Genomic DNA, 22,779 nt, shown 5'->3' with positions numbered 1-22,779 from the left:
GCAAAAATATCTTTCTATCATCCATCCATCGACTTTCTGTCTTTATAAAATCCAACTAAATAGTGCTATAAGTCAGAAAAGAAGTGGGCTTCTTCATAGCTTTTGAAGAGAAGGAAAATTAGAGAGAGATTAAAGGGAGAGAGGAGAGGAATGGAGTTCTACAAGAGGCCTAACAGGAGTGATGTTCACGTGTCAGTCGAGGAAGAGGCAAAACAAGAGGAGGAAACAAGAGGATATTTCGAGGGAATAGCTCCTAAGCGTCACTCTAAGCCTCAACGCAGCGAGTATTCCATTCAATACGTTGATGCACTCACCACTAATGGCGATCAAAGCTTCAACCCAGAATATGTTGAGTTTCAACGTCTCGAAACTGATCCTCAGGTTAGTTTCTTGACCTTTCATTTACCATGCGAGCCCACGACGGTTCTTGATTATTCTTATGCATCTGAGAAACCCTTGAATGTGGATTTGTAGATTGATTTTTCTTTTTCTTTTTATAATTTTGAATGCAGAAAATAATTTCAAATGAAAGCAGCAAAGTGACTGAAGAATTTGTAGAGACAGAGTATTACCAGGATCTCAACTGTGTTGACAAGCAACACCACACGGTATTACCATTGCTATGCCTAGCTACATATTCTAGTCCAATTCTTTTATTTCTTTACTATTTTCATACATCTAAATAAAATTTTAGTTGTCCAATTTCCTACCTTTTGATGCCTTACTCATTTCAGTATCTTCTTTTAATTTGATCGTTTTAGATTAGCCTGGTGAAAGTTTCTTAATTTTTGGAAAAGGGAACAGTTACAAAGGGGTATATCATGGGAGTTTTCTTCATTTTGCAGACAGGAACAGGGTTCATCAAAACGGAGAACGAATATGGCAAGCGCTTCAGCCTAGCACCAGATTCCACAACCAGTTGCCATGCCTCTTGCAAAGGAAATCCAGCAACTAATGATTGGGTTCCAGCTGATGCTGATATGGTACATTTCATTACTTACAATTTACAATAATCTTTTTGTTTTATTTTTTAGGGTTTTGTTCTGCAAGAGTTTTTAGGTTGAGCTGACTCGACTCTGTGACTACATGTTCAGGTGATTTCCGCTTCAGACAAGCCCAAGAGGAGTGAGTCGAGTGACAATTGAAAAGAAGGGTGGCTGGACATGTTATCTTTGAATAAAGAGCTAGATCATGCATGTTTCTTTTCTTATTGTCGGTCCGTACCAAGTGTTGACTGTCGCAAATAAAGTCCCAAGACAACAATTGTTGCTTGAGTAAACGTAGCCCTTGGATTTGTTCTGGGAAAAAAACTGCAGCTTCTGCGCGTGTGATATGTGGATGGAAACTCGTTTCTGAAGAACATATTGTTTTCTTTATTATTATTATTATTATATGTTGAGCTTCGGAGGAAGCTCTGCCAGAATCCAAAAATTAAACAGCAGCCCTCACAAGAAGGTAATACAAGGACAAACAGGAACCATAACAGATACACAAGCTGTTGACAGAACAGATGAGTGAAAATGACAACAAGAAGTCTTGAGAGCCATTCAACATTCAGTGAGACTTTGGGCATTGAAAGAAGCAAGAAACCAAGTTCATCACATATTCAAATACAATCAGCCATGCAAGGCAACAATTCCTACACAGAACAATCACTTGACACCACCTAAATGAAAATAATGTATCCATAGCTCAGGCTACCACATGCCAATGAGCTCAACTGGTACCATTCCCTTCTCCTTTCAAGAGGTCTTGAGATCGTACTGACGGCTACAACATGCTAGATATTGATAACCATAGATATACAATTTACTTAATAAGCATGCTAAATGATCATAACAGATACTGTTACGTAATACGTCTACAACATGCAGCCGGATGTTGCACGAGAATGAAGATGACAGACTCGTCTAGCTTTGCCTAATGGTAAAAATCATAGGATGAGGTAAGCCTTCTGGAGTAAAACTGACATTAGTGAAAAAATCTGCCAACGTTCAGCTTTATCAACATTGATCATTGGATAAATTAACTAGGGAATATAGTACAGACCACATGATAAAGCTGCCAAATATCAATAGAGAACCAGCTACTACAACATGCGCTAGTGGCTTAATTTACAGCAAAACAATTACAACACCCCTCCCATGCTCAGGGTAAGGCATGGATTCATCGAGCATTGACACAATTACACTCCCGTAACATACAAACTAGCTGCAAAAACTATGTCACGCTTTATGGCGTTCGAAGCAGATTCCATTTTCTTGTAGACTGCAGAATTACCCATGATAGCTGCAGCATTCTTAAATTCACGACATGTCTCGTCCAATCTGACAATTGTGCGCACTATCAGGCCTTCAGGAACATCAGTAAGTTCACATATATCAGCAAATGGAGTACCCTGTAAATGGAGAAGCTTACGAGGTCACTAACCATCCAGAACTAATGAAATGTTAAATTGATGTGTTTTAGTATAAGAAACCTTTGCCCACTCGTACACAACTTCAACTAAACCGAACTTAAGATTCTCATTGGCATACTCCTCAGGGTTTATTTGTATATTGTAATTTGATTGAAGCTCTCCAAGTCTTATTGCTGTGCTGTACAACCTGAAGTGAACAACCGTCTAGGATTAGATTGAAAACTGAAAAATGAAAAGAAAAGTAATGGGAAGAATAATAACAACGTTAGATTCCAGAGTTATAATCTAGGATCTAATAGGCACAACTGTAAAAGCATATAATCTTACACAGGCAACTTTTTGAATATGTTAATGGGGAAGCTATAATCCATTTTCACTAACTGCAATCAAGTCATCCGTCATATGAAAACAGAAAGCTAAATTATTGATTTGAATTCCTAATAGGATCCTGGCAACCTGCGGTTCACCGTTCATGTAGCATTACTGCAAAGCATCAAGCATGGTGCCCCATGACCACGATTCCAGTTTATCAGAATAACAGAACCATCTTAGATGGAAACCACAATTTTACATCTAGAAAATCTAGAGAAAAATCTACCGTGTAATAAGGAATCTAACCACTGGATCATGCAGATGTAAGGCAGGGCATTGACACAAGGATGGAGAATCACCTCTTTTTAGCTTGAGACAGCCTAGGAGTAAGTGAAGGCTCAGAAGTTTTCCTCTGCTGAAACACAAAAGCAGACATTATTGCCACCGCTTCTTCAGGTTCCAGATCATCAAGTTGATTCTCAAATAAACACTCGGTGCATATCAACTCCTCCCCTGAATTCATCTCACATGCAACACGGCCTTTAATTTGAACTACAAGGTCACCATCTATGCAACCAATTTCCTTGAGAACATATATCTGCAAATGCAGAGCTTAAAGATTTGAGGGTAGTGTGAAACCAACATGGCAGATAATTAACACAAGAACATTTTGCTGCTACATAGAACATCAAGGGGAAAAAAAGAGACATACCCGGCCCTGAAAGTCTGGCATCTGTTGGAGTGCTTCATCTGACATTTGGAATTGCAGGTTACTGACTTCTTCTTTATGCCTCTTTATCTCTTTTGCCAAGCTAATGTGCTCCTCCAATTTTATACACCCATGACACTTATTTGATGCCATCTTTTGTAGCAGGCTTGTCCATTTGTGGTAGTCTTCCACAAGATTCACATCTTTCAACTTCAGCTCTAAACAGTATCATCAATGGAAAAGTCATATTTAGCAAGTTGTGAAGTAAGACTAGCTTACCATCATAAAGAACATTGAAAAGGAGAAGTGCAAAAGGTGAATTTTCCACTTAGCATGTAGGATTAAGAACTATGCTAGAAAGAGAGCATCAGAATGACCATAACCACATATCAACATGCATAACAAGGGCTTGCACTGTCAACACAGGAATTGAAATCAACCAGCATGATTCATATATTATGATGCATAATTAAGGACCAGAGTCATTAAGGGCAAGAAGATAAACCACAAGCCATGAATCTCACTTAAAATACATAGTTAGATCTATAGGTAACAGATCAACACCCACCAGCAGCACCGCACACAAAAACCTTGATTCTTTCCCGAACATATTTCAAAAATAACAGGAAAGGAATTTAGGGCTTGAAGATTATGGGAAGGATCACTAAAGAAAGGTACCAGCAGGCCAATCTGCCAGAAGAGAAAGCTTCTTCATAGGAGATGATCTTAAAGAATCTAGGGTTCACTGTTTTCTGACGCACTTAGGTTAAGCCAGATTTTGAGACATAGATAATGCAATTGCAAGCCACATTTTCCAGTATCCAAAAAGGGGCCTGGCTGATCATAATGTCAACTTATATGGACTATTTGGCAAATTTTCCAGAATCCAATAAGGGGCTTGGCTCGTGACAATGTCAACTTATTTGGAGTATTGTCAAATTATTACAAATTCTGGAACTGATAAGAATGCTATTGTTTGTTCTTTCATGTTTTTCTTTCCTAATCATCAATGATAGTTAGCAACATTCTTGTACAGCATGTGTAAAGAAATAGACAAGATGTTACAAGTTATGCAGTTCATCTTCACCTGAAAGATTAAATATTATCTTCACAAAAAATGCCTTACCTTTCAGTGGATCTAGTGCAGGAGGATATTTATTTCCGTCACTTTTTGTTTCCAACAGCTGCTGAACTGTCTTAGAGAAAGCAGCATTGCTACCATCTTCGAGAAGCCGAACTTGGTCAATTGTTATTTTACGATTGCATATGCATAAGAATTCTTTGCTTTCAATTCCTCTAACTTCATAATTGATCCCGGCAGCAACACCTTGGTATGGTAGTTCTATCTTGATGGTGCCTGATCCCTTCCGATTAGTGAGAGAAGAGAAGTACTCTTCGTTAAAACTACGCTTTGATTTTGGCATCAGCATGTAACCTTGCTGGAAATCTGCACTTTTTTTATCTTGCAAGTTACTGCTTACTGATGGAGCATCAGGTTTCAGCACCAAAACTATATATTGCTTCATACTGGCTGATGTCACTTTCACTACGACTCCAAGTAAGTGATCCTGTGCCTGCAAGTGAACATGACAATGCCATAAATTCGCAACTGCAGCTACTCTATTAGAAACCATGTAAGCCTTCCCCAGTTTTAAAATTTCATACATTATGGAGTTCAACAAGGTTAGGCAACTAGAAGCACGACTCCCATGAGACAAACTTCAAATTTGACAGTACAAATAATCAGCACAAGTAAAACACGTGCATGGGAAGCACCTCTGTATTTCATTTCGTGTGGTTTTGATTAAAGTTTAAACTTAATTTTCTGCCATATAAAATTAAATAAAAAGAAAACAGGTCATTGCACTAGAAAATTGAAGTCATTCTGATTCCTCTTAGAGAAGAAACCTCATGGAAAGAACCACATTTACCAATAGCAGAAGAATACCGGTGCTTCAAAAGACAAGAACTACTATTTTCTCCAAAGATTGGGGGGGGCAGAAATAGGAAAGCGCTAGAGAGCACCAAGAACAAACAAAAAAAAATAACTTCTTACCGATAGTGATTTCACGACAACAACTCTTCCAGGTGTAAGAAATGTTTGGGCATGAGGGGACTGCATGACAGCATCTGATACCTGGTTGCCATATTTTTCAGCTTCTAAGTACAGGTCATAGTATTCTTCAATTGTTGGCTCACCTTTTATACATCTGTATTAAAATAGCCATGCATGATAAACTATAGGGAAAAAGATGTCACCATAAGAAAATCAAACTAGAAGCAGTGTAGCTTTCACTTTCTCACATGTATGAGATTATTGAAAGACCTTAGAACAAAAACAACCTGGAGGCTCTTGTTGCAACAACAATGATATCTAATGCAGTTGAATGCTCGACCTAAATACCCTATGCTGATCTAATCAGAGTAGCATGCCATTATTAAAAAAAAAAAATATGATCGCTCATCTAGAATGTATCTTTGTGCTAAATGAAGTACATTGCTTATTTCTTTTACCAAATTTTGCATTTTCCTATACATGGTCTTCCATATACTGGAATTTAAGGATTCTGAAAAGCTGATAACGTGATTGAGCAGTTCTTCTTTCGTAGCTTAGTTGTACTGGTATTAGAATACCAATATAACCAAGCTATGAAAGCAGTGTTAAGCAGTAATATGAAACCATATCAGGGCCTTATTTAAAAGCTTAAGCTCTTAGGGGAGACTCAAAGACATGGTCTTATTACTTTCTAACAGAAAGCTTGCACAACCACATTATCATTCATATATATGTGATTGGTTAATCACATCTTAATGTAAAGCCAAAATCATCACATTTTCATACAAGAACTAGCCATTAGTTAACATTGGTATGCAATCACGTAATCCATCAAAACAACAGTGCCCAACACAGATCTAACACAACATCCAAAAGAAACAAGGTGTCAATAAACTGATGTATTATAGAAAATGCACATCCACAAGCAAAATGCGCAAGGAAAAAAATGAATTAATGACTGAAGCAAGGACATTTCTTATCTAGAAATTTTGAAACTCTCAAGTCTGATAGACAAGTTGGCCATCAAGATTCTGCGTTGATATACATACTCAACAGTTTTGGCAGGCTGAGCAAGCTTCCGCATCAGAACTTTTTGCTGTTCAGGAAGTTGTTTCTGAGAACGGAACTCTGCAAAACTTCTTTTTAACATATCTTCCACCTGCAGTTATGTTCCCCAATCAACATTGAAAAAATGAACTCCCTAGATGGATGAAAACACCAAAAAAAAAACAAAAAAACAAAAGAAATTATTTCAAATTTGAAATTGTAAAACTATGATGTACTAGCTTAATATGTAGAAATATGAAGATTAATCCTATTACAAGGAGCAACTGACTAAACATAACAACTTGCTTGGACTGACCCTGATGGCCTGACCCTGATGGCCTGACCAACATTCTACTGGTGTCTGTTTCAGTAAACCTCGAGGAAATTAACCACACAGTGACTAAATAACCAACATTTTTCTTAGATTGAATGAACATAGAACTCAAGAACATTGAATCTACTAAAACTAAAACACTGTATCTCTTATGATTCATAGAAATTTATGTGTGTGAGAAGTATTTGCTTAGAAATCCCAAATCCCAGAAGGAAAACCACAGGTGCCTTTAGTTTATCATTCACTCCCTTTGTATGGATTTAATGCATTTCTACTTTTTGTACATTGAAACAAGGAATGCGGCAGTTTAACTGTATTCCTTTCACAGTGTGCAAGCAAATATAGAAAGAGATACACACACACAAAAAGACAAGTGTGAGCAGACAGAATCTGCAAGATTCGACCACGGAAACGCTTTGATGTGATTAATTTTTCATAAGGATATTGAATAGTTACAGGGAAACGATTTACATGGGATAAGGTAGTCATGAAACTTTGACCAATGTACCTTGCAGCCCGTATGGTTTGTTGACCATAATTCATGAACCCAGTTACCATAGGGAACATATCGTGAATCTCTATGAATAATTGAACCATGTGATGGCTAAGCTACGATTAGTTGTTCCTGAGCCAGGTTTTCAGACGTGCATAAAGTGTGTGAATGGTTGCGTGCAAGTGTGTGATTCTACTTGAGCGCACAAAGGTGCAACTTTTCATTTAGAATATTAGAGCAACTATGACCTAGATAAGAAGATTTGACATCCATGAAAAATGCAAATCAAAATATCTGAAAGTTCCACAACTCCAATGGAAAGGAATCTGAATATGGATAGTATTATTTGTTACAACCACAAATATAATGAAAAATCTAATCCACAAGATACCTTCAATTCTTCAACACGGAGGAGATGCAATATCATAATATAAGTCAATCGAAACTGGGATTCAAGCCTGGTAGCACTTCCAACTATAACACGTTTCAAATCGCTCTCTTCTGGAATTTCATCGCGGCACAGTACTACAACTGTACCAATTTTGTCAATTCCTCTTCTCCCAGCACGACCAGCCATTTGAGTGTACTCCCCGGGTAGTAATTGTCTAAATTCCTTGCCATCAAACTTTCTTAGCATATCAAATACAACCTAAGAAAGATCTTGAATCAAGTCAGTATTAGAAGAATAAGGTATCCAAGAGTTGCTGAAGTTTATCTAGAACTAGATGAAGTCAAGTAAACGAGGCTCGTGGCAATTAGTTGTGTGAAGGTGTTTTACATGTTTTATCTAGTGGCTGCTATTTACTAAGATGAAATTCAATACATTATACATATTTTCCATTAATACCATCGCTCCAACAATGAGTGAAAGAATTAGCAAACAAAATGCTACAATGTGATCTAGAACTAGATGAAGTCAAGTAAGGCTCAAGGCAATTAGCTAAATGATGGTGTTTTACATGTTTTATCTGGTGGTTGCAAGTTACTACGATGAAATTCAATGCATCATCCACATTTTCCATTAATACCATCACTCCAACAATGAGCAAAAGGATTAGCAAACTTAATGCTCCAATGTGATCAAAATACATCATAATAACAATTACACCTCTTATATTTAACAGTGAAAATATATTATCAACAACTTAAAATTAACAGAAAAGGGTAACATCCCATTCTAAACTGATGAGAAATGTGACATGTGTAACCTAATGCCAGCTATTTATAAGCAACCCAGATATGAACTATTTCAGAGTGTTTTGGTTTTAAATTTGGTGGCTTGGTCCTCAACGTATTGTTCTTGCTTGGTTTCTTTCCTAGTCAATATGAGAACACTCCTTAGTCTACTCTGCAGTCTCGGTTCTAATCTACATAAGAATTATAATCTTGACAGGTAGAAATGCTGTCTTATTTTCTTGGGAAATTGAGTTATGGAATAAAATTGAGAGAGTTGACATTTTGTTTAAGGCCCGGTGCACAGGATTTCTTTTTTCCTAGTATTTCCTAGTTTCTTGTTCTTGCTCACTTTTCGTGTTGCTACAGTGTCTTCATTACAGTACACAGAATCACAACAACAATTCAAAAAACAAATCCTTGCATCCTCAAATTAACTTTTAATTTCAAACGCCAATCCTTTCTTAAACAAACTGCTAATTGATCCCAATTTTTCATATACATCAAACCCAACCCTACTCTCAACCAACACAAAAAAAAAAAAAAAAAAACTCAATATTCTCAAAGCTATCCGACTTTAAGAGTTCAAAAGTACTCTACGCATTTTTTTTGAAAAGATTCAAGTATAGAATTATTGGAACATCCAACCCATTATCGCAACCACCTAATTGCCTAGCTAAACACATTTTTCAAACATTTAATCAATAATTAAACAGCACTAACCGTTCTAGCTGGGGCATTAACGCCCATTGCAAAAGTCTCCGTTGAAAATAATACCTACAACAAGAATAGAGATTAGCATAACAAATAAAGTATATAAATATCACTATAACCATACAATTTGACAGCATTAACGAAATTTTTAACTGTAGTATTTTGCTAAAATGTTATAAAGGAAGTTCAACTAGGGCCATAATTTGTTATAATGATAAAAGGCTTGGTCTTGCAATGATTACGGGTTCAAGTCTTTGGAGCAGCCACTTCATGCACAATGCTTCCCCCCAAAAAAATAAAAAAATCCTGAAGGATCATAACTGGACAATACTTTCCTTTTCATGAAAGGATGTCAATTGCAGAACTCCTTTAACCTCATGAGGGAATCGCTAGTAACAGCAGGACACCACAAAGAACCATGCATAAATTAAAACACCAAGGCACTCCAATGATTAGAAAAAATTACCTTAATCACACCACGACAGAAAAGCATTTCAACGACTTCCTTAACAATGGGAAGCAGCCCTGCATGATGCACAGCAATCCCTCTGCTAAGAAGGCTCCGAACTCTGACAATCTGTGAATAAAATTAGGTATAAACCCAAGTAGGATCGTATGAATAGACGGTAAATGTGAATGCCACCAGACCTGTGGTAAATTACGGTCTGATCCCTTTAGTCGTGAGAATGCTTTGTCACAGAAAACACGAATTTCACTTTTCTCAGAACTACTAGTGAGATCGGTCCCAGACATACTGTCAGCTGATTTATCACATCGATTCTTTGAGAAGCAAAATATAACTACCTGAACACAGCAGAAAAGCTGTTCAGAATATAACGCCGGCAAAATCCTGTGCTAGATTTTGAGTTGCAGAAAACTCTGAAGGAAGAATAGTGATCTTTTATATTTATGACTCAACAGTGGACGGTAGCAAAGGACCATAATCAATTCCTGTCTAGAAAAACTTGCAGGGGACAATGATCGACATTACATCTTTCAAGAATTAAATTTGGAAAAAAAGATGTCATTTATCTGTCAGTAAATGCCAAGATTTAAAAAAAAATCAATAAAACTCTTAGAAAAGGTCCTATCGTAAATTAAGGTGACAAATTCTGTAAGAAATTTCTAGTGTCAATTTCATAAAAAAGCCCTACTTGGTGAGAAACTTAAGAGGACATTATCTGACATACAGGCAATAGAGAATTCTTCAAAAGCTTGTTAACAAGCTGCAACCACAAAGAGGCCTCCGATCTCCATGACCTCCAGTTATTTTGGCCACTTCCATTATTTTGATTTCCCCAGCTAGTCCCAGAGAATGCCCCCAAATTCTGGGAACCATGCTTGTTTTGTTTGCTATGACTTTGGTTGTCACGTTTCTGACCCCGAACCCCATCACGTGTTACAGAAGGCCCTGTGTATGCTCCAGGACCGCCACCCGCTGTAGTAGAATTATTTTTCTTGAATGCATGTTTAGCAGTTTTCAAACCTTGAGGCATAAAAATTTCGCCTTCACATATTCTGTGTAGTTCTCCAGAATAAAATAGGCAGTGCTCCAAAGGGACCGGCCTTTTTGTAGTTCTGATGACAGACCCAGAAACATGGAAACTTATGTCAATAGCCAACAAAGAAATGTAGTGTATCCCCTTTATGTTGCACTATTGCACTTGAAATATTTGAAAGAAATGATGGGTTAAAAAAATTAACAAATTTATGAACAAACTGTTGGAAATTAAAAAAAAAAAAAAGTTCAATATTAATTACAATAAGAATTTAAATCTTACCCAGTAACACGGATTGTCTTCTGCTTTGTCCGGCTGATCCAGTCAGCAAATTCAACTGTGTTTGGTACCTGCAATATAACAATGAACATTTAAATGCATGCATTAGTCGAAAGAGAAAGGGGGCAGGGGAAAATTTTAATACATAGACCTGTCTCTATGCAAGTTAAGACCTTCCAAAAAGAAGCAAACAAAATCTACGTCGTAGATTGTAACCTCAGCATCCCCCCTTACCAACACCACCACCACATAAGTCCCCCCCCCCCAAAAAAAAAAAAAAATCCAACTCATTCAGGATAGAGGACAACCGAAACTGTCATCTTCTATCATATAGGCTATGGAAAAGAGGGTCACAAAAAGACTTACAAAAAATTAAAACATAATTTTAAATTGGCTGACTCTTTCCATTGCTTCTGATCTTGTAAGGCAAGGTAATGGAGACTACATTTGATTCGTAAGCCTTGACTTTCCTTTTTTTTATTTTTTTAACCTCCAGTTTGACTATCTAAGGTAGCAAAGTTGAAATTCACAAGTTATTTATCTACAATGCCTTTCAGAAATTGAAAAGCAAGCAAAGTAACAACATTTGGCACAACTCCAACTGTTCATAATTGTATGTCATGATAAATAAGCTTTCAGGATGTTATAGCTCCAGAGAAGCAATGCATTGCATGCTGGATATTTCTCTGGAAGTGAAAAAGATGCAGCTCTAGCTCATAGTGGCACCCTAAGCTTTAGATACCTATGAGACATAATTAATTCAGTGTTACCATTACTAACAGTGACTAATTTCAATTGTAACGTGCAGCAAGTATATTACATGAAGAAAGAGCACATACTGTGGCAGAAAGGAGGACAATATTTACATGCCTTGGAAGCATGATTATAACTTCTTCCCATACAACACCTCTTTCAACATCATTGACATAGTGGACTTCGTCAAATATAACCTATCTCACAGACACAGCAATAAAGAAAATAAATTCAATAGTTGATCATAAAAGTGGAAAATGACAAGTAAATCGACAAAAGAACTCAATACAGCAATGCAGAAGGGAGATTATGTTGAAAAAAGCATGGCAGGAAACAGGCCCCTTTACCCATTCAATATCTCGTATAATATCAGCACCCCGGTAAAGCATTGACCTCAATATTTCAGTGGTCATGATAAGACAAGAAGCCTCTGGCCTCACACTAACATCACCAGTGAGAAGACCAACATCAAATTTTCCACAGAAGTCCCGATACTTTTGGTTGCTAATTGTTTTAATTGGAGCAGTATAGACAGCTCTGGTACAGTGCTGCATGACATGAAAGCTTGTGAAAATCATTGCACAAAAACACTGCATTAAACTACTTGATAGATAGATTTTACAACACTAGAAGAGTTCTATAAGATCTGGAGTTCAGCAAAGATGGTGAATCAATTGAAGTCCTAATCAATGTACCAGATTCAGAAAATCATACTTTTGATGCCAAAGCAAAGGCATATTCTGCAACAACCGTCTTCCCAGCTGATGTATGAGCTGCCACAAAAACAGAGTCTCCCTTTTCCAGATAGTATATAGCCTGTATTATCAATTTAAAAAAGAAAAAAGAAATGGTAACTCAAGCAAGCAGCAATGCAAACTTTTACGACTTGCCTTCAGGACATAACTTTGGCTGTTTGTTGTCACAAAAGATTTGCCCATGGATTAAACTATGGACAACAAGTGATCTCCTAAATGCTAATCAACACAAGTTTTGAGGAAAATTCCAAGTACAAAAGATGCATTATAACAACAGGAAAGTGTAGTGAAATGCGAAGACAAAAAAGTTTCCACTTAAGCCCTCTGGACATATGATGCAAAGCTGACTGATTATCTGATGAAGTTATAATTTCAACCAAAGAACCGTGTGCTCATGCTTCTAAGCATACAATAATGAAAACGACACAGAAAGGAAGAGAACCAATCAGATGACTTGTAGATGAATCAAATGGAAGTATGATATTTTGCACTTGCAGATCAGTTAATAGGCCCCAAGCTTTTGCACGAAAATAAAATAAAAACAAGGGTGCATTGGGATAAGTTGAAGAGAAAAGGTTATAAAAAGCAGATGAAAATAAACAGTCCATGCCTTAGAATATCCTGGATCACTCACTGTAATTAAAAATATTCATCATGCACAATTATTAAGGAAACAGATCAAACTGCTGCCTTTCATTCATATGATATGGATCAACATGTCACCTTTTCCTATAACAAAAGGATTGCATGCAACCTTCAATCATGGGAATAGATCCATGGCCACATTTAAATATAAAAATGAAAAGCATCTAAAGCTTCAAGCCAAACTTAAGTTAAATCAAGAATTACAGAACCACGAGTTCAAAGATGCAAGCTTAGAATTTACACTGAAGGTTGTTTATATCTCCAAGGGAGATGACGACGAGAGTAAAAGTCAATCACTGAACAATCTCCTATTAGTACATAAATAAATAGGAATGACCTCTGAAAACATAATCATAATTCCAAGTTTAACCAAATGCTTTGCACTTTCCATAATAAGACTGTTTTCTGAATGTAGAAGGAAAAGGATTTGCATTGACCATTACCTCCTTTTGGAATGCATCCAGTTCAAAAGGAAAACTAAGTGCCATGTCAGGAACTAGTTCATAGAAGTGTTCTGCAATCCCTTCACTACTACCAGTGAAAGCTGAGGCCTGCTATTAAATAGAGACATTAAACCAAAAAAGTTACCAGAATCATGGAGAAAGGGAGATGGTAAATCAAAGACCAAATATTGTTCAAATGTGAGAATTGCTATTATCCACGAACCTCTTTCTGCTGGTGTCCACTTGGCATCAATGCACCTGATTCAACAAACAAAATCTCATCTAATGCATGTGATTCAGACTTTGCCGTGCTGCTGGATAAATCAACCTGGCTCACTTCAGCATCTGGCTTTGTTGAATCCTCTTCTGATAAATGAGCTACACAAGCAGAATAAGTGAAAAATAAAAATCAAATAAATGTAAATGTTAAGGGACAAAATAACAAACTACATGGTACTCTCAGGAAAAGACAGGACTCCAGTTTGTAAGCATATGAACCATTTGCATAGAAAGGATAAATAAGAAGCTTACTTTTGCAGTAATAAGCACAAGCTCAAGGGAATAGACACAAATATATGCTTTCCCAAGCCCCAAAAACAAAAGGCATCCATGTAAATTTTAGAAAAGGACATTACGGATAAAAATTCCCAAGATATGAAAAAACAAGTGATGATAGTACTTTGTGCTTTAAATTATAAATCCTAGCTTCTACGAGTTCTTTTCTGGAAGAGAATTTACAAATCCTATGAGAACAAAACTTTCAAGAAATGACTTTGTAGGACGCCAGATAGCAGCCTCCTCGCTAATTGTACTTGATCCAAAGTTATTGCATGTACATAACTGACTGATAAGTATCCACATTGATTTTAACAAAGCGAGGAATCTCTAAACCACTCCAAGTACTTGCATGGAAAATGTAAACAATATAGCCTATTCTACTGTTTTCTTTTGGATTTTGTGACATTCAGCATCAAATGATATATCGTAATTCTAAATTGTTCTCAAATCCCTATGACACGTAATTCATAAAGCTCAAACTTGTCCTGCAGAGCTCTTAACAGGATCTGTGGTTGTTCAGCCCTTCAACCACATGATGCTGAAATCTAGTACAAACCACAAATCTCAGAATGCCCCCACTTTCTTGCAGAAATCCTATCTGTCAACATGGATCTGGCCAGTTTGATAACTTGTCCTCTAAGAAGGATCAGATGCTGGGCATTTGAGAGCATACTTGATCCATCACTAGGTACGCTCAGAAGATGAACAACCTTGAGCTCCATAAAGTACAATATCATTCTCAACACAGCCATCATTGACCATCATTTTCATTGGAACCAAAACAAAGGAAAACCTACTGAGCTACTTCACGGTTATTTGCTTATATGATCACAGCTTTCAAAAGAAAAACCCATCAAGAACACAAAAATGCATATGATACATACCATCTCCCTCATATTCTGCCACATCATCCTCTTCCCAGGCTTTCTTGAACAAGTCATCAAACTGTACAGATAACTCACTCTGCAAAACACAATGCATCAACACAAAGTCTGACAATAGGTAAGATTTAAATAGGCAAAAGAACAGGAACTGACCAATTTTTCATCTGATGCGTTGTTGAGTGAACCTTTGTCCTTGTAAACATTCCACGTGTAAGGAAATGCCTACAAAGAATTAAAAACGAACTTCTACCAAATAAATTACAAAGATGGATGAATTTAAAAATGTTATTCTCTTTGGATTTCCCAATTTGAATGTTACATCAAGTTGGTTACCTTAAGATCCCCGAGGTCTAATCCTTGCTTCAGGCTGGGTGCAACTGCCTGAGCTGGACCACCATTCAACACCTCCCGTACCCATTCACCATTAGTAGCGCCATCAGGAAGAAGTCTGTCCACATTTTGAGATTCCTCCAAACCTCCGGGACGAAAAGGGCGGTTGTTTATGCTTCCTCTTACAAAATCTTTTGCAGGCCCAGCCACACGTGGCAAAGAAGCAGAATCTTGAGCTCCGGGTGACAATTCTGACACATCCACCTAAAACAATATAATAAACTAGTCCTCTAGCAGAGGATAGAAACAGGAAAATAGCAAATGATAGCATTCAAGAACCACCCCAACACCTTTGATTTCTCATGGCATATTATTCAACGTAATTCATAAACACTCAAATAAATTACCATGCTAAGCTGAAATTCCTATGCAAGGTTGACTGGAATTCTCTGTAGGGGAACAAATTTATGAACATCACGTACCTGTACAGAATTGGGTTCCCACATTCCTTCAACCGATCCCTTCTTTTTCCGTCGGAATGGTACCTCCCATGTCGGAACTACCACAGACCGTGGCAATGAAGGCTCTAGTGGCAGCTTTGCCATCTCAAACCAGTCAAACTCCCACTGCCTACCAGCTTTTTCTGCTGAAAATTCATCGGGATCTAATCTCGGCAAGAGATATTTCTCCTCTATATGTTCCTTTATCGATTCTTGTGTTTCCCTGGGAAATGCAGGGGGCTGTATACATATAATTACAGCTATCAACGTTCAGCATGGAAATAACTTTAAGCAACTGATTTACCATTTCAGAAATGGAAACAAAAATTAAAAGAAAATTGATTGATGTCCAGATATCATAGTATGACTCGGAATAGGTGAAATTTCGATAACAGAATTTGTACTGAGATCGCATAACCTGTAAACAGAAAGTTATTTAACACACTCAAGTTGTACTAAAATCAACCAAAAAAGAAAAACAGCATGAAACTCCAAACCCAAGACAGCAAAAGCCAGAATTTAAATTAAACGGTGAGAACAAAAGGGCGCCAAATGCAACTGGGAAAAAAGGGAGGAAGTTAACTGCGTGCAGGTAATTGAAGAAATAATTACAAGGATGAAGTCAGGAAGAGATTTCACGGGGTTGGTGCGCTCCACGGTGGAGAGTGGCTCCCCCCCCAGGGGGGCAGATTTCACGGGGTTGGTGCGCTCCACGGTGGAGAGTGGCTCGACCCTGAGGTGGCCACTGTGGCCGGAGAAGGCGACACGGAAAGCGAGCTCTTTTGTTGCCTGGATGCGGTCCATTAGTTATGGATCGGGATACTATCTGATTAAGAAGGCAAGAACCTCCATCAGAATCTATGATCCATGAGAAGTTGTGATGCAATTTATAGGAAGCTTTTGTCCTTGTTTAGCAGGCTTCATGTGCAAATTTGATCAGGATCATTGATCGAGGTTCCTATTAACTTCTAGCCAAGATTTCATGGGAGTTGGGCATTCTAGCCAAGGTTTAATTTGAATATAGCATAGGTTCTCATGACATCGTGGCTGTTTAATGTCAACTTCAATTTTACGCGGTAACAAAGAGTTTGCGTTATTCAAGCACGGGTGATAAATACTGTTCTTTAAAAATGATGCTTTAACTTGTATGAAATAAATATTGTTCTTTTCTTTTCTGATGTGGTAAGGTGCTTATGTATGGAAATCATGCTGATCATCTGTCATATGTTGAAATTATTCTTGAGCATCGGTGATCATCACAGTTGTAATTAAATTAGTTGAATTAAAAAAAAATGATAAAGAGTAAGATAAATATTCACAATACAGTGAGTAAAGAAGCTTTGTAATCTTACAATTTGAGTACTGTTCTTTTAATTTTCAGGATAATCCAACTTGCTGAATCCTAAATAATTAATAGTTTAAAGTTTAAAGGGATGGCTTGGTGAGTAAGAAGTTTTGTTTCATTCTAGATTTTTTAAATTTATTTAAATTTAAGAACATCATTTGAATTTACCAGAAAGATTCAAGGGGTGCATTTTTAAATATTTTTCTTAAGAAAATGCATTAAAATAATTTTTTTATTTTTTAAAAGTTATTTTTAAAATTAGTATATTAAAATGATTCAAAACATATAAAAAATTTAATTTTTAGCAAAATAAATAATTTTTTTAGCACCGCATTCCTAAAAAATATCTAAAATAATTTAGTAACGAATTTAATCTTAGTTCACACAGTAACTCGAGAATACCCTTACTATGCATGCAAAAAAGTTTGAACATTACTGCTTGCTTTTTTCTTTTGAAAAAAAATCTTTAAATTAAACACGTGCATCCTCTACTTGCTTGTAGTAAACTATTCATTTAACCCGGGTTTTTTTTTTAAAGAATATTAATTATGTTGGCTCTTTCGATATATTTTTTTACATAAAAACATTAATAGGATAAATTAAAAAGTCTATGTAAGTATCTCATTAAATAAATTAATAATTATTTATATAAATAAATAGAAAAAAATTATGAATAATAACTAAAAGAAAAATTTATAAAATTAAGAAATGAAAATTAAGATATTTAATTACATAAAATAAGACATTCATTGTGATTGTTTTTACTTAGCTTTATATTAAAATCAATAAAAAATAAATCCACAACTTAAAGAACTCATGACTTAAAAAATAAAAACAAATAAACTCACACTACAAAACAAAATATTATCCAAAATCAAGCACATCAACAATATTATTTAAAAATAAATATTTTTTATTTTTAAAAATCAATTTAATTTGTATAAAGCACAAAACAATTCTAAGTGAATTAGCATAGCACCTTGAAAAACAATTTTTTAAAAGAAATATTAAAAATAAATAAATGTAGAGTGATAAAATGATATGAAGTCAAATCTTTAACAAATTAAATGTCAAATGATGAAATCAATAAAAAAATTAATTATAAATTATCTAAAAGATAAGAGTGAAAAAAAATCAATTAATTATAGAAAAATTAAAATTTTGATTTGATATGCATTCCGTAATCATAATTTTTCTTTATTAAAAATATTTGAGTATACAAACTACCCATATATATATATATATTATAATATAAATTACAAATGTAAATCAAAACTTTTATCCAAAAATCTAATAATCATCTTTGTAAATAAGTTTAAAAAATTTGCTAATAATAACTAAAAGAGAAATAAAAAAAAATAAAAAATGGATATAAATCAATATACTTAGTATCACAAAATAAGATATTTATTTATTTGCGTTTATTAAATTTATTCATAACAATTAATAAAAATTAATAAAAATAAAAATACAGTAAATAAAATCAAAGGGCAAAAGATATGCATGATCAAGACGATACAAAATATTATTTCAAAATAATTATTTTTTATACAAAACAAAATCCACTTGTATAAAGTAAAATAAAAAATAAATAAAAATTAAACATAAAATAAAATAATTTTTTTTATAAAAAAATTATTTATTTAATATTAATTTGAAAAACTCATATTTTAAATAATGAGATAGAAACACATTAATAGAAAACAAAATGAAGATAATCATAAAATAATTTTTTAAAAATAATTATAAAATTATAAAATATAATAAAAAAAAATCCCATTAACACTTAAAACTTGTAATCCATGTCATTAAATTAAAAATATTACAAATAATTAATCGGTCAGTATAAAAAAATTAAAATATTTATATATCCTAACCTTCTAACTTTTCCACGGGAGGCGCAAAAACTAAATTTGTTGTTGTAATCTATAGTATATTAAGTTTATTGCTATAATAAATGGTGTATTTGTATTTGTTGTAGCTGTATTAAATATATCCTTTTCTCTTTAACAACAATAAGAAATCTATTTTTCATGTCTTTGCCAAATAAAATTAATTTTTTATTTATCTATGAATAAATAGAGAACGAGACTCGTAATCTATTATGGCTGTATTGGCATTTTATCAAACAGAGCAGCATCGAAAAAAAAAAAGAAGGCAGAAGCAATTTTTGAACAGATCAATGAACTGGGTCCTTCTTCTTTTTAGCAAGGAACTTGGAAAGCACCTGTGAATATTTTCGGCCTTTGGCCACATGTTGTCATATTTCCCTTTCTCCAAAGCTTTAGCCAAAGCTAGAGGCCATGTCTCGTTCGTATCAACTCCCACCACGCTCGGCACCCCTGATAAAATCAGTGGAACTTCATCTTCAATTTCTGATGTTAAGTTTGCCTGTGATCTCTTGAAGCACCCCTTCAAGCAGTTTGTCGCCGAGAAATCATCCAATTGGATAATTAGTGATTTTTGTTTTCATGGGGTTTTTGATATTGCAGAAGAATATGATATCCTAGCAATACGCTTTTCAATTCTCTGCGAAACCTTGGAGATTTCTTGGGACCTGCCGAGTATCTTGTTGGTGACCGTCTAAAATCAATTTAATTTGGGTTTCGTTTTTGGAACTGTCTACAATCAAGCGAATCAATTCTGTAAGAGAAACAGGTAAAGCAGAAAAGGGCTCAATTTTTTTTTTTTAATAATTAAATGGCTATTTTGTAATTTATAATTTTAAAATTGCAAAGATTATTTAGTTATTAAATGAAATATAATAGTAATTAAATAATTTTTGTCAGCATAGGTAGCGAATGTAAACTATTATACCGACGACAAAGTTTAGAATTCAAATTATAATTTTTCACTAAAATATATAATTTATTTTCATTCCTTTTCTTTTGGGCCTACGCGTATTCACCTTTAAACACGTAGATAAACCCATAGTACGTAGGCCCATGGACTTACTTGTCAAACCAGTCAACAAAGGCAAGCATAAACACGGTCAGTCTGGGCCGACACCATATATATAACATAACAGTCAGAACTTAATCCACTCTTCCTCTTTAGCAATTTAAAGAACACCCTACCCTAGGTTCTAAAATCAAATTGATTGTCGGATTCGCGAAGAAGATAAATAACTGTTGGTTTATTCATCACAGGAAAATCTGAACACGCCAGATTCCGGCTTTTTAGTGTAAGATTTCTCCTCCTTTTCTAGCAACGTTGTTTTTAATGCTTCAAAAGTGGTTTTGTGATCGCTTTTGAGATTATGTCATTAGGTTAAGCCTAAATTAATTGCTTGTGTTCTGTTCTGTTTATATATATATGTATATATTTTTTTTTTTGAGAATTGAATTTACAATATTTTGATTTGTGAGACCAGAAGTATAACAACAATTTCTGGTATCCATCGCAGAGATTAGGGCAGTGAAGTGTGTGTTTGCCCTAGAAGAAAAAAGGGAATGGCGCACAGGTTGTTAAAAGACCCGGAGGCTGACGGATGGGAACGGTCTGACTTTCCTATCATTTGCGAGTCTTGCTTAGGTGACAATCCCTATGTCAGAATGGTACGCAATATTAATCCGTGTTCCAAGTTGGGTTTTTTTCTGGGGGAGGGGGTTTGGCTGTTCTTTGTGGATATTTATATGATTTGTTCCTTTGCGGTTGTATGTACTTGCTGGGATGCAGACCAGAGCTGACTTCGATAAGGAATGCAAGATATGTACTCGACCATTTACAGTGTTTAGGTGGAGGCCTGGTAGGGATGCGAGATTTAAAAAGACTGAAGTTGGCCAGACTTGCAGTAAGTTGAAAAATGTCTGTCAAGTCTGTCTTTTGGATCTAGAGTATGGTTTGCCTGGTCAAGTTCGTGATACTGCTCTCAGTATAAATTTCAATGATGCTATTCCAAAGAGTGATGTGAATAGAGAGTATTTTGCCGAGGAGCATGACCGAAGGGTATGTTTATTTCATGTTTTAACTCCAGTCTGTTTTTGTTGCTTTTTGGCTGCCTGTGATCAGAAGCTATTCGCTGTTTCGTTTGTGTTAGAGCTCTCTGATTGTTAGGGTATCACCTTTACAAGGTAACCGATGATTCCAAGTGAATGTTTACTTTCCAGTGGCTGTTGATGTAATTTTGACATGTAGTTGTTGGAATGAGCTGATGATGTAGCTACCATATATGAAACCCACATTTGTTATTTGTGGCATGCTTGTTTCCATGGGACGTCTTTTTTTCTTATGAATGAATCATATTGCATATACCATATAATAGCAGTGAAAGATATCAATTTCCCATTTTTATTTGTACTGGTACTTTTTATTAAAGAGTCGTGTTTTATATGAGCTACTGAGTGTGTTTTATGAACTAGATGCTGAGATTCACATTAGACTAATATGTTTTAGATGAAACTTGGCAGGGCCTTTTATCTTTAAATAAAATGATAATGTAAACATAATACTTGATGATACACCTGAAGATACTTATCAATGTGATTTATTGTGCAATGAAAATTATGTGTCTAAATTATTTTATTTAACTAAAATTAATTCAAGTTATTCGATTCACACAAGTATGAATACTAAAATTATAGTTACACACCAAAACCTTTATCTGTAACTTTGACCCTTCATTTAATAACCAAGGAGGTCCTTTGATCCTGTCTCCCTCCTGTTGTGGTTATGGATTTCAAACTATCTAATAGCCTAATCAGTGTGCAGTTCAGTTAGTTATGCATTCAAGGTTGTTCCACTGAGATGGTGATTGTTACACTAATTCTATTCTGTTGTTCTCTTAAGTTGAGCTGATATGACTTTGCTTGATGCAGGCTAGGGCGGGAATTGATTATGAGTCTTCATATGGAAAGGCTCAAGCAAATGATACTATTCTGAAGCTTCAAAGAACAACACCATACTACAAAAGAAATCGAGCACATGTTTGTAGCTTCTTTGCACGTGGTGAATGCACACGAGGTGCCGAATGCCCCTATAGGCATGAGATGCCCATAACTGGGGAGTTATCACAACAAAATATTAAAGATCGATACTATGGGTACGTAGAATGTTGTAATTTCATCCTCCAAGCATATTTAGCTTTATTTATGTTTTTCCTCTCTCCATCTCTGGCATGCATGCAGGTGTATGCACTCTCAAGATTGCTAGTTCTTGCCCTTTGGCTCCCTGTTCCTGAATTGTTATTTGAGTTTCAAATTTGATTTCTTTGTTTGTGGTCCATTAGGTCGATTATTGTATTTTGGGCAATTAAATGAGCATGAATGATATAATACTTAGTTTAGCTGATGACTTTGTAATGCTTCTCACGATGGAACTGAGAACCGCACACAAGTTGATTCTGCATGCATGCATGTATTCATTCCCACTGAAACTAATTTCAAAGGCATATGTGCCTGAATTTTTATAAGTTTGAATTTATCTGATTTGTTTTTTGTTTTTCTAAATGCGTGCAGAGTAAATGATCCTGTGGCAATGAAGCTACTCAACAAGGCTGGAGACATGCCCTCATTAGAACCACCAGAGGATGA

At 35.4% G+C, this 22,779-nt stretch overlaps 3 protein-coding genes across 5 annotated transcripts; 2 read left to right on the top strand and 1 right to left on the bottom strand.

Annotated features, from left to right (window-relative positions):
• The first annotated feature begins 20 nt into the window (after positions 1–20).
• Positions 21–1,386, top strand: LOC105117888 (uncharacterized). The gene is made up of 4 exons (XM_011015689.1): positions 21–381; positions 513–608; positions 846–983; positions 1,095–1,386. Exons 1-4 carry the CDS (start codon positions 151–153, stop codon positions 1,143–1,145), a joined length of 516 nt encoding a protein of 171 aa, XP_011013991.1. The 5' UTR covers positions 21–150; the 3' UTR covers positions 1,146–1,386.
• Positions 1,387–1,941: 555 nt separating this feature from the next.
• On the bottom strand, positions 1,942–16,716 carry LOC105117889 (putative ATP-dependent RNA helicase C550.03c). 3 transcript variants are annotated; one of them, XM_011015690.1, is made up of 24 exons: positions 16,595–16,716; positions 16,516–16,537; positions 15,886–16,143; positions 15,407–15,667; positions 15,227–15,295; positions 15,074–15,152; positions 13,855–14,009; positions 13,632–13,742; positions 12,503–12,604; positions 12,136–12,336; positions 11,875–11,985; positions 11,039–11,106; positions 10,448–10,835; positions 9,906–10,061; positions 9,724–9,834; positions 9,267–9,320; positions 7,762–8,019; positions 6,546–6,655; positions 5,497–5,650; positions 4,567–5,014; positions 3,444–3,658; positions 3,091–3,329; positions 2,480–2,606; positions 1,942–2,398 (listed from the first exon to the last, which is right to left on the bottom strand). In XM_011015690.1, exons 1-24 carry the CDS (start codon positions 16,705–16,707, stop codon positions 2,186–2,188), a joined length of 4,023 nt encoding a protein of 1,340 aa, XP_011013992.1. In that variant the 5' UTR covers positions 16,708–16,716; the 3' UTR covers positions 1,942–2,185. The 3 variants fall into 3 exon arrangements, with proteins under 3 accessions (XP_011013992.1, XP_011013993.1, XP_011013994.1); XM_011015691.1 differs by having other exon boundaries at positions 13,632–13,739; XM_011015692.1 differs by having other exon boundaries at positions 13,632–13,739; positions 16,516–16,716.
• Positions 16,717–20,276: 3,560 nt separating this feature from the next.
• LOC105117891 (zinc finger CCCH domain-containing protein 49-like) lies at positions 20,277–22,774 on the top strand (the record flags this gene model as incomplete). The annotated part of the gene is made up of 5 exons (XM_011015695.1): positions 20,277–20,432; positions 20,655–20,805; positions 20,927–21,196; positions 22,066–22,289; positions 22,705–22,774. Coding segments are annotated over exons 2-5 (669 nt in total), but the record flags the coding sequence as incomplete, so codon positions are not given.
• Positions 22,775–22,779: the final 5 nt, after the last annotated feature.

Source organism: Populus euphratica, unplaced genomic scaffold (genome assembly GCF_000495115.2).
Source record: "Populus euphratica unplaced genomic scaffold, PopEup_1.0 scaffold1598.1, whole genome shotgun sequence".
NCBI lineage: Eukaryota > Viridiplantae > Streptophyta > Magnoliopsida > Malpighiales > Salicaceae > Populus > Populus euphratica.
This window is presented reverse-complemented; position numbering and strand designations above follow the sequence as displayed.

Bases quoted from the DNA above. Each gene is read 5' to 3' on its own strand.
- LOC105117888 (XM_011015689.1), top strand. From the start codon at position 151: ATGGAGTTCTACAAGAGGCCTAACAGGAGTGATGTTCACGTGTCAGTC. The intron at 382-512 runs GTTAGTTTCTTG...TTTTGAATGCAG, and splicing joins GTCTCGAAACTGATCCTCAG to AAAATAATTTCAAATGAAAG. The intron at 984-1,094 runs GTACATTTCATT...CTACATGTTCAG, and splicing joins TTCCAGCTGATGCTGATATG to GTGATTTCCGCTTCAGACAA.
- LOC105117889 (XM_011015692.1), bottom strand. From the start codon at position 16,707: ATGGACCGCATCCAGGCAACAAAAGAGCTCGCTTTCCGTGTCGCCTTC. The intron at 14,010-15,073 runs GTATGTATCATA...CTGCTTGTGTAG, and splicing joins GGCAGAATATGAGGGAGATG to CTCATTTATCAGAAGAGGAT. The intron at 11,107-11,874 runs GTATGTGCTCTT...GTTATATTGCAG, and splicing joins TTGTCCTCCTTTCTGCCACA to GTACCAAACACAGTTGAATT.